At 37.7% G+C, this 12,267-nt stretch overlaps 1 protein-coding gene across 1 annotated transcript in view; it reads right to left on the bottom strand.

Moving 5' to 3' along the window:
• The window catches only part of grin2da (glutamate receptor, ionotropic, N-methyl D-aspartate 2D, a), a 100,899-nt gene that overhangs the window by 33,208 nt on the left and 55,424 nt on the right, over window positions 1-12,267 (bottom strand). Inside the window, exons 8-9 of the mRNA XM_014024850.1 lie at window positions 11,188-11,356; window positions 3,994-4,147 (exon numbers count right to left, since the gene is read on the bottom strand). Of these exons, the coding sequence (XP_013880304.1) occupies window positions 3,994-4,147; window positions 11,188-11,356 (323 nt within the window). The remainder of the gene's footprint in view (window positions 1-3,993; window positions 4,148-11,187; window positions 11,357-12,267) is intronic.

The following is a 12,267-nucleotide window of genomic DNA, read 5'->3' as shown; positions in this document are numbered from 1 at the left end:
TTGGAAAATTTTCAGCATTAAAAGATTCACGCTGCATATTTTGATAAAAAATCAAAATCTGTATTTATTCCTTGCTTTCATTGGTCCTTTACCTTTGATACTTATCAATAAACTATGAAGTTATCCTGTGTAAAAATGGATTTGCTTACTTTTGGTTACTAAACGCCTTTTTTGCATCACCAGTCTTTTTTCTTTCTTCCCTCCATGAGCAAAAAATGGGTTTCTCCACGCTGCTCTTTTTTTATTCTCACATGATTGATTCTTTCACTGTTGACCTCTCTCTGTCCTTTCTATTTGCTCTCAACTTTTCCTGGCCTTGCTTACCTCTTTTATTTTCTCTGTCAGCACCTCATACATTCACAAAATGCATTCACACGTGCCTCCGCTAACACAGTCGAAGCCACAGTGTGGAGGGACCGTTAGCCCCGTGGCCCAGAAAAATAGAAGATAAAAAAAGCCTTGGGAGCCCCGCGCTTCCTCCCAACCGTGACGTGTTTCAGATTGTCTTCTAAATCTCTACTGACAGATGGATAGATGTACTACTGCACCTCTGAACATATGACTTAAGGTGCCCAAAGGCATAACTGAAACAGATGAGCTCCATGAGGAGATAAGTTGACTGTTGGTGAAGACCTGTTTCAAACGATGGCCTTTAAAAGGCAAAAGAGTTAGAAGACCAAAAAGAAAAACAATTAGATTTTAAATATTTATATTGTGAAAGAAGTTACTTTTAACATAAGTAGCCCAGTATTTAATACGCCTAAAAGAACTGCACACATTCACTTCTTCTTATTTTTAGTGAACATTACAGAAACTATAAGATATAAAATAATGAGAGAACATTTCTGCAGCTCTACCTAATTATGTAAAGTACTTAGCACCGCAGAGATTTATGTATGGTCTTTGTTTTTACAATTTGCTGATAAACAGACTGTTTCCTGAAGCAGAGTGTGCACAGAATTCACAGATGGAGGGTTTTTAAAAGTAATCGCCGGAGACACGGCTCGGTWTTAACAAGTTGTTTTTACTATAGGGTATGGTCTCATCTGGCCTTTACAACGCACACGTACACAAAGAAAAGCCCCTCAACCTGCAGATGTACAAGTCAAAACATCTGAGCTCGTTTTCRAAAGCTGCTTAGCACTTTCCTTTTACTCAGATTGTAAAGAAATTCTCAAAATCACTGAATGTACATAAAACTCATTACTATTTAGAGTCACCTTTTTATGAGATGGCAGCCACCTAATTCATSCTAGACAACACAGAACTTGTTAGATTTCAGTCAAGACACTGAGCTTGGATTAGTGTGCCAGTAGCTAAACAATCCTTCTCAACACAATCTTTAAGTCAGGCCTATTMAACTGGTGGCCTGCGGGCCACAYCCGGCCAGCGAGTGACCARAGTTTGGCCCACCAATTAGTTCCTTCATCTCTTCAGCCCAAAGCCCTGATTTTCTACTTTAATTACTGTAAGTTCTTCTAGTTAGACATAGATGTGTGATATGTACAGAAATGTAAGCTTGAAGCTGGTAAAAAAAAACATTTCTATGAACATCCAAAATAATTAAAACTACAAGAAGGTGAAGATAAAACTATGAAAGCTAAAATAAAATTTAAAAATGTGGAAACTCAGATGTCAAAATACTATTTGTGTTAAATAGGAGGCACATTGGGCCTCATGCAAAAACCGTTCATACGCACAGATTTGTTCTTAAATTGTGCGTACGAGTGATTTAGGAGAATTTGTGGCATTCATCAATGTTTTCGTATTCTAAGATTTTTTTCAGATACGAACAAAATTTACGAGTGGTCCAGACCTGTCGTATATTTTATGAGCAGTCAGTCTGCTGTTATCCAGACGGGTTTTCTTCGCTAATAACTTTATATTTCGTTAGTTTGAAGATATTTTGAGTTGAAAATAAATTACACTCCATAATTATGTTGACAATAGGCTATTCTGCTTGAATTAGAGTTATAATTTTAAATGTAATAATTTAGACTAACAATATAAATTGTCCGTTCGTCCATTTTCCGCAGCCTATCCGGGATCGGGTGCGGGGGCAGCAGCAGAGAGACCCCCCTCTCCCCTCTCCCCTGCTACAGCTTCCAGCTCGTCCTGGGGGACTCAAGACGTTCCCAGACCAGAGGGGATACAAGATCAAGTCCAGGATTTTCTCCAAAGTGCCAGACTTATTTTAAAAACATTTTAAAATGCTTATTTCAGACCCGCATCTGAGACCACCTGCGCCGCGCAGCGCGCTGGGGGGGTGGTACGGTGCGCAGCGCTGCGCTGTGTCTTCTGAATAAATGAAAATGATTTAACACAGTTGTTTATACTTTTAGCAGCTCTTTTTATCCCACAGCTGAGCTGCTAAAAATGATAGATTTTCTTTACTGGATCTCTGACAGACGGACTTCAATCTCTGAACTCGTAAAGTTTTTCTTTTAAGTTTTCGCTGCCATTTTTCATGAATGAACACTTCCTGATATCTGAGGCAGGAAACATAGCCTTATATGGTGTATTTGGGGTGGTAATTATGCTAATCTCCTCTCGCGTGCACGTGCAGCTGGATAGAAAAGGTGGAAATTTACGCAGTTCATTTACGCACATTTCCTGAAGATAGAAGTGTTTGTTGAATCTGACGTGACATGTTCGTACGAACCCTTTGTACGAACAAAAGTAAGAGAAATTTAGGATAAAAATACGAACATGTTCTCGCATGAGGCCCAATGTGTTATTTTTGATTTTAATGTTTTTTTTATTATCACTACTGTTATTATATAGGGGTTTGTATGTTGTATTCATAATTAAATGCAGCAAAATAAATTATTTCCAAGGTAAGAGATCTTTGTAACACTTGGTTTAGTTACATAATGTCTTAAATTGCTGGATGTTTGGCCCCTTTTGCTGTTGGCCTTCAGTAACTGTGGCCCCCGGAGCAATTTAGTTGAATAGCCTTGCTTTGAGCAAGTAGAAACATAGGGCGGCTGTGGCTACAATGTAGCTTACCACCATCAGTGTGTGAATGGGTGAATGTATGTAAGTGTAAATCACTTTGGGGTCTGGAGGGACTTGATAAAGCGCTCTAAGTTCAGTTCACTTCTCAAACATTTTGTTGGATCTACATGGGATTGTGCAAATTTTTTTATACATGCTTTTAAAAATAACTTCCTTATTTTTTTATTTAATTTATCTGTCTTTAGCTTTCTCCTTCACTCATATTTTTTATTTTAATACTTTGACATGTATGGGAATAATCTGAGAAGGTTTCTTATTTAATAGGTGTTTTTTTTTCTTAGAAAAGGCCAGCTCATTCTAGTACCGTGGAAATCATTTCCTACGTCTGCACTGCCAGCTTTACTTTGAGCAACAATGCCAGGAGTTAAACTTATTAAGTGGGAGACAAAAGCTTGTCAGAAGTGAAGACATAATTGAGGAATTACTTCCACCAGCACACTGTTYGACGCTGTGCGGAAATGTCACCGCTGCCTGTGCACAGCTACACCTTCAGAAGCTTCACAAGCTTTCATCCTCATGATAAATTAAAGACAGGAAAATGTGCATCGGTAGTAACGAATAGAACATATGACAAGTTGCAACATACTGCAGTGCACAGGAGCACTAAACAATAAGTTACAGTCATTTATCTGCACATTTAGGGGGAAATTAATTGCAAGATGAGACGTCAGGTTTTGCCTTTGCTTGTTATAACTGAGTGTAGTAAATATCTTACCTAAATGAATAGATTTTTAGTTGCAAATTCTAAAATAATTCTTATAAATCATATATAGGGATGCATGATAAATTGCACAGCTTAATGAAGATTAATGCAGATGCAATGACTTTTATTTTGAGTCATGGTCTACTGTACTTTCCAGTGAAGCTGACAGATTAAACAGATGAATAACAGTGATATCCAAATGTTTCTGTGTTCTTGGTGTTGGACATTATTTATAAAATAATGGCACAAGTAAAAAAGTTAGTCAAACTTACCCAGGAAAGCAGAAGGTGAAACTGTGCCATTACTACGAGAAACCATTACACTGATGCCGGTCTCCACAAAGGGAACAGAGAACTCAACGACCGCTGACCTCTCCTCGTTAATGGTGAGCGAACCGATGGCCATGTCTGCCCTGTTGGACACCACCTGGAGTACAGACAGCAGGAATTACATTGTTCAAAACAACAACACAAAACCCTGTTGGAGTAAATGATTAAAAAGACGCAATGATGAGTCAAAATAATCATTAATAAACCAAAGCTTGAGCTTCAAGTTTCAAAATAAGATCATATTTTGTTGAGAAATGATGTCATAGCTTGTAAGACCTCATTTTGTAATAACACATTATGTAATAATGTAACAAAATTGGGCTTCAAAATGTAACAAACTCACGCTAAAACCACATTATGTAAAAATTGACAAAAGGTAATAAAAGTCTTCAACGCATTTTGTAGTAATCTCAGCTGCTATATGTAATAATGTCATTACATTTTGCAGCAATTGTTAGAAATACTGGTTTTTGATTGTTTATTACATAATGCACCAGAATATTACACCACCACATTCAGTAACAATTGCCACAAAATGTAACAACGTTATTACATAATGYRGCTGAGAGTATTACAAAATGCGCTGAAGACGTTTAATGCAGTTTTAGCACAAGTTTATTACATTTTGAAGCCTGATTTTATTACATTATTACATAATGTGTTGTTATTACAAAATGAGGTCTTACATAGCTCTTATATTCAAACACTGAGAATAGCAGTATGCATGATCTCATGCAGTAATATCATAGAACTACAGTACATCGCATGATCTATTAGTGTTTGGAGTTTGTTTTGGGATTGCCAGGCAGTAAGCACCACACCAAATTTTCATTTAAAGGAGAAATATCCTGATTTTAAATCCTTCTTTTCCACATCTAAAATCTAAAACTTCAGTTCAGCTCTATAGAATGGAAGTGGTCTGCACTTATAGAGCGCTTTATCAATCCCACTGGAGCCCAACGTGCTTTACACGTTCACACACCCATTCACACACTGATGGTGGTAAGCTACATTGTAGCCACAGCTGCCCTGGGGCACACCGACAGAGGTGGGGGTGCCATGCACCGGCGCCACCAGACCCTCTGACCACCATCAGTAGGCAAGAAGATGTAAAGTGGAACTGCAATGCTTTGGTTTGAATTTCTCCTTATTGTAACTCCACAAGTCCCACCCCTTTGTCTCAGATCAACTCGATTTGAGACTGTCTCTTTAAATTGAAATTAGGCGCTACACACTCTAGTTTTCAGACCAGTCCATTCTATTTTGATAGCAAAGGTAACGTCTATCTAGCAGCAAGGAAATTTTTATTTACATAATATAAAAGATGTCAACAAAAGAAGACTTGTTCAAACTCCAAGCACACAACAAAATGCATTTATCGGCAAAATAAAGTGACATATTCATTTTAATATCTGCAGGATTATCTGTAAATTTTATTTTTTCATGTTATGTTTTTTTAAATCTGTTTTAAACTTGATTGACTCAAAAACAGACAACTCATTGATTACTTCCTGAGGTTATCATTCACATCAATTTAGTGATTCATCAGGTGATTTGCTGAAAGTAAAAACATGTAAAAACAGTATTCAGAGGCAAAAATGAAAATAATTGTACTTCACAGTAAAACCTTTGCATTAAGCTTATATCAGTTAAACTCAACACATTTCTACAAAACATTAGGATTTTGTAGCCACTCATTTGTTTTAAATAAATTGGATAAATCTAAAAAGAGGTTCATTTTTTTTTCTCTTTACTTCTTCCAGCACAAACCAGTGCTGTGTTCCTCCTCAAACCTCCTCTGGCTGCAGTAATTGTGGCTCAGGTGGTCAGCAGGTGAAGAAATGAGGAAATTCRCAGCTCTTTCATGTTTCACCTGGCAGGAAACAGAGGCTACATGACGGCAACCGAGGGACTGTGAAGGTTAGAAGAGCTGGACGCTGACYAGAAGTTCATTATTCTGCTACAGCTCGGCACAAAGGCTCTGTGGAAGAATAAAGACTCTGCAGTTTCTCAGCAGACACCACTGAAATCCTTTTAACATCAATCTTTAAGTCTTTAAACGTTTCTTTTTTTTGTTTTTGTTTGTTTGTTTTTTGTTGGCATCTTCACAGCAAACTGCCAGTTGAGTTTTTTGCTTGTTTCGACACTTCTCCAAAAGGTGAACAATAAAGTAAACTTGAACATCTTCTACCTGCAGAATAAAACTTTGTCAACTTTTAGAATTTAAATAGGCAAATAAGTTTTATAAACCTCCAATAAAACAAAGCTGCTGCTCTTATTGATGAAAAAAGACATTTCTGTTCCTATAAAAGTGATACAAGGTTGAAGTGACAAAAAATTCACCAAAAAAATGGAATCAAATATGTTTCTTTTAATGTTTTTTTTTTGCATCTAGCTACAACAGAGCACTAAACCATTAAATAAAGCAATGCCTTGCTACAAAAAATAAATAAAAATAAACATGTTTGTACATCTTTGTTTCATTGTTCTTTCCTGAAATTAGATTTGATTGTGACGYGTTTTGAACTGTATTGAAATCTCTGTAATTTGATGTGATTTTGACTTGGTACACTGAGATAATTTGTTTAGAACTGGTGTTTATATAAATAAAATAAATGTAATTGCTTCCTCTGTATGTATTTTTTTTTGTATTTTCATTTGTGCTTTAATGACAGTCCCGGCATTAAAAAGGTTAAATCCTACACCCACCTAAAACTTTTGATTTTGAAACAAGACATAAAAAAACAAGATTTTTTAGAAACATAGCGAGAAAAACTCCTAAAATTGTAAAATTTATTGATAAAAAAGAGAACTGTTAGAAACAAAATCAATAGCTCGCTTTTGAAGCCTCAGGAGAAACATAAAAGAGAATCGCTACAAGAATCTGATGAAAAAGTGTTTCACACATTTGACAACATTTCATTAGTTGCCTCTCTGTCTGTCAAGATCAAATCAGCCACTTTTTTCCAGATAATATGAATATACAGGTCATTTCTGATCACTGAATCCAGTCAGGCCTAAAAGCAACACCTGTGACACTTCTGTTCAGGAAGTACTTTGTTGCTGCAAAGACCTCATACTGGGAATAAAAATGATTTTAACAGGATGGTTCAGCACTGAGGGTGAGGAAATGTTAAGAATGTTAGAAATTGCTGCCTGACTTGGAGGCACTCACGTAAAAAGGATAAAAAGTGCAAAGCTCGGAGTCACGGTAAGAAACAACAGAAATGTCCTTTTAGGACGAAGGACATTAAAGTCTGGACTAAAATAGAAAAAAAAATTAAGGAATTATTTTTTAATCACTAACCGCTAAAAGTTTTACAGATATTGAGGTCAAATATGGTGCCGACACAGCTGAGAGTTGAGYTCAACGGATGCTTCAAGCTACAGATTGTGCAACAATTTGGCATGCACTCTAACCCTTACTCTGTTAGCAAAATATTTCTTGAAACATTCAATGACTTTTAATGAAAATCACATGGAATAGAGTTGAATGATATATTGTTTGAGCATCGTCATCGTGTTGCATCATGTTTTGAACAGGAGAAAATTTCTTCTGCCCCCATCTAAATTTTGAGCATCATCCGGGTAAAGTAAAGTAAAGTAAAGTAAAGTAAATTTTTATTTATATAGCGCCTTTCACAGAAATGAATTCACAAGGTGCTGTACATTCAGGGAAGGGGGAAGGGGGCAGTTAAGAAACACCCATTCAAGAAGACATACAAGACAAACATGGGGGAACAGGTGAAACCGGTCATGCAGCAAACACCGTTGCGCTGGGGGGGCTTAGGTCAGATAACACATAAACGGGAGGTAAAATGAGGTGRGATCAGAGGAGTAGGTGACATTGAGGGAGGTGGGGGGTCCATGCTAGGCCCAACCCTGGGCCCATCCAGAGTCCAGAGTCACAGGATGTTATTGTCTCTACTCAGTTCRCTAGAGTTCAGAGATTTTCCTCCTTCTCAGGCAATTGGGTTGCAAGGCTGGGTCCAACATGGGTGGGTGATGGGGGTGGGAGCGAATCCAGTTCTTAGTTGACATTTCATCCTGTGGAGGTTGAGATGAGCACTGCGCTCAAGGCTGTGCCGCTGGGAGCCAGATACATAATCCAATTGTTTTGGAACRGAGCAGCCTTGAAATTCCTGCTGCTTTTGAAGTGTCTTTACTGCAAACTCTGAGGTGGTGAAAAAAAAGCTAATCAGCAGAATTTGGGGTCTTYCTCGTCTCACACCGATTGAAGCTCACCCAGAATGTAGTCCATACATGCCGAAGTGTCGCTCCTGAGCTGTGATCCTCGTCAGAATCACATCCASTTTGCAAAATATTCCCCAGCTGAGCGTCTGTGTGCTTCCAAACCGGCAGAATCCTTCAAGTGCACCCGACAGCTCTTCAAAGGTCCRATCCACTGTCAGGGTCGCTTTCACTTTTCGATAAATCTGGAACCCTCCTCYGCTGATCAGCAGGAATCCAGTTATCATAATCCAAACAAATAATGAACTTCCATGTCTTTGATGGAAAGTGGTGCTTGCATATCAGAGAGCGAAAGCATGCCATGCTAATCTGAAGGCCAAGCAGAAAAAAATATTGACTGCAACCCAGCAATAATGTGCAGCCCAAYTGCTACAGCTAACTGACGTTATTGCGATAGATTTTGTAATGGTAGCCAAAGTCATCTTCATATGTTTTCAGTGCTAACATGTCTCATAATATCACAAATAGGATTGTTACAGGGTTTGATTAAGAAAGGTGTAACTCTGTTCTCATAATAAGTTGGTTTTAGTTTAAAACTATGGCACAAAATAGATTCTAGGCTCTTTTTTCATTTGCATATTTTTTTGTATATTACTTAAAGAAGTTTGCTAAGGATCAGACGTACTGAGTTTTCCAACACACTCGGCTGCCCTTGTGCACATGTGTTTGTCTGACACTGTAATTAAGCAACTTAATGAGTTACAGGGAGAAGCAGGACTGGAAGCAGCTGGGGATTTGAGGAGAGAGGCAGACACAGGCAGGGAGGAAAAGAAGCCACCTGCATCCCAAACACCCTTCTGACACACAAAACCAGAAACCACATGCACACACTGACAGCAGATCCAGCGAGCGTGACACAGCAACAACATTCATTCCTCCAGTTATGACTCGGTGCAAAATAGAAAACTACTTTTTTAACTGGCATCCATCAGGCTTCGCCTGGGCCAAAAATGAAATTAGTAATACAATCAGATGCAGGGTTGAGTTGAAGTCCAGCTCCAAAACACGAAGGCTTTTAGCCAATCGCAGCACGTTCTCACCCACAATTAACAGAGAGAAGGCGAAGAGAGGACGTGCTGCTGAGCGTCAGTGTTCCTGCATCCTCAACCCTGATTAGAGAGAAGACTGAATTGCCATATTGATGAGCTGTTGCAAGAAAATAAAGAACTGTTGCAGCAATGCGCGCGGGGCTAAGCTTTAATGTTAAAACAGTGCCCTGAAGCAAAGCATCGATGAGTCAAGCAGTGATTAGCAGCAGCATTAGCCTGTGCTGTGAAGTTAGTTTTCTGTGCAGTTAAAACAGGAGGAAACTRCATTTGTGAAATGTTGTTTGTCAATAAAACCGCTTTATAGTTTTGTCCTTTACTTTCAAATGAGGATAGAGCAAAATATGTTTTTTTGTGAATAAACTACTAGATAATATTATAAACCATTTCTATGAATTGTCAGATTTCTTTTAGATGTGAAGCAACAGTCTGGAGACTTCCTGGTGCCCTTAATTGCCTCATCAGTGCTGTATTAAAGAAAATGAGCTTACATCCTTTCCCTTTTTACATTTTATAAAAAGGAATCTGCCCCATTATCTCAGCTGAACGTTATCTTATGTCAATTGTTAGAAATCAAATTGTTGTTAAGCGCAAAGTATGGCTTTCTCAGAACCAAATTCAACTGAGATTAAAGGTCTCTGAAAAGACATCGTATGAAGCTATTAACGATACCAAGAAGGGCCAAAAGGAAAGAAGAAAAACAAGTCTTTTATCAGAAAAAATACGGTGATAAATGTTTGAAAGTGATTTTCTGATAAATCCATTTTATAAAATTCCTGTCAGTAAGAGAAAGGTCACATATGACAAAAAAATGGGATGTCTTTAGTATCAAACATGCAGTAAAAAAAAGTAGTGGTGGGATTATTCATGTCTAATGCATTGTTGCTTGGAAGTTAAAAAAATAGATAAAAATCAACCAGCTGATTTAAACAACACTGATAAATTCTTAAGATATAGGATAAATGTCTTATTTTGTTTACTATGGAAATATAGATTTCTACACAATATTTTAAAGGACAGTTCTGTGATTTTTCCAGATATGTAGTAAGGTGCGTTCATTTGCATTTGTGCAATATGTAAACAGCATGTGTGCATTTGTGTAATGTGCAACACCATGTGAGCAAAACAGTGAACAGATAGATGCGATGCAGTTAAAGGAGTGTTTGGTCAGCAGCTGAGCAGATTAAAACAAAATAAGTCTGAGCAGGTAGATGAGATTGTGAGTAGATGTCTTTGAAATTTTCACAAGTTGGCAAGTTGTCTAAAACGTCGTGGTGTGACAGGGCCTTCAGAATCAACAAGAAGAACTGCTTTGAGTGACTTTTTAAGTAGCATAAAATAATAAACTTTTTTTGGGGGGGATCTCTGTTCACAGAATTTAAAATTGAAATCTAAGTGTTTAGTCTGCTTAGGAGCACTACCATAAAGGTTTTAAATGTAAGTCACCACTACAACACGCTGCACAAAGCTAAATATGAGAACTGAAGTTGCATAAACATTAATTACTTTTTACCAGAACCACACAGTTTGCACTTAAAGTGTCTTATTGAAATTCAGCTCACTAAAGTAAGTGTTTATGTTTTGTTTGCTTCAAAAGTGTCATATTTATTAAACAAATAATGATGCATTTGAACATAAAATATGTAAAGTTGCACTGCATCTTGGTTAAATAAACATATATAAACACAAACATTTTTAAAATGTCAGTTTTGTTAYATTTGGGGAAGTGTGCAGAGCCATGTGGCCCTCCGGTAGTGTCAACAAAATTTTTTCAGCCCTTCCATCATTTAAGTTGCCCATCYCTGTTTACATTACATTTAGGTAGCACTATGTGCCTCACCTCTCCAACCATGCCGTTCCACTCCCCATCAATGTTCTTCCCATGCCTGCCATTTGTCACTAAATAAAGGTCGTAGGTGAAGCCCACAATCTTAGCCAGACGCTTCAGGACATCGATGCAGAACCCTTTGCAGCAGTGCTTCATCAGTCCGGCACCGTCCACCGCCAAACTGAGGAGAAGATCCAACAGAAATGTACAACTTAGTGAGTATTTGCATTTTGGAAATGCTGCTTAGCAGTTAAATTAAAGAGTTAGTGTGGCAGAAAGAAACAGACGAGCTTCTTAGTGGAGAAAATGTAAAAAGCCAGAAAAGGAAAGMAAAGCTGGTATGAAATATTGGCTGGGAACTGTGAGTGGATCGATCCTGACAGTTCGTCGATGTGTTTGACTGCTCAGACACCACTAAAGAAAAAAAAAAAAAGCTCTGCATAGTACAAATAAAATCAAATTTGTCATAAAAAAAATCCAAAATGTCAAAACACCTTGTGCCTCTCAGGCTTTAAGTCGCAAACACACTAACATCATGAGCAAGCTGCACCTACTTAAAATCAAGTAGAATTGGATGAGCATCAGTCAAGTGGCTGCAGTGGCCTCCATCAGCTCTTTACAGCAAGAGCATGTTTGATGGCCTCTCAGACACTTAGTGATTACAATCTCCCGTTTGTTTCCTAGCAACACAWCCAGCACCCCTGGGAAATTGTTTCCATTTTAAGTAAAAAAAAAAAGTCAAATATAAATATGGGACAAAACTGTTTTTTTTTAAATAATTTTTAAACACATTATTTTAGTTAGGATTTGCCTAGTAAAATATTATTAAAGGGGCATTATTATGTGTTTGTCGGACATGTGTTTACATTCTATACCATAATAAAGTAACAATGTCACGTTTAGTTGTTGTTAAAATGCTGTTTTTGTGTTTAAATAGAAAATAAACTTGTCTTCTCATCTTATCTGTTTCTAAACGCCTTGAAATTGGCCTCTGTCTCTTTAAGAACCTCCTTATGCTTCCGTCCTGCCAATTTCAACACGGGGCCGGGTGTGTGTGTGTGTGTGTGTGTGTGTGTGTGTGTGTGTGTGTGT

The sequence above is a fragment of the Austrofundulus limnaeus genome, unplaced genomic scaffold, assembly GCF_001266775.1.
Source record: "Austrofundulus limnaeus strain Quisiro unplaced genomic scaffold, Austrofundulus_limnaeus-1.0 Scaffold442, whole genome shotgun sequence".
Taxonomy (NCBI): domain Eukaryota; kingdom Metazoa; phylum Chordata; class Actinopteri; order Cyprinodontiformes; family Rivulidae; genus Austrofundulus; species Austrofundulus limnaeus.
The sequence above is the reverse complement of the archived record's forward strand: the minus strand, read 5'-3'. Positions and strand labels throughout refer to the sequence as shown.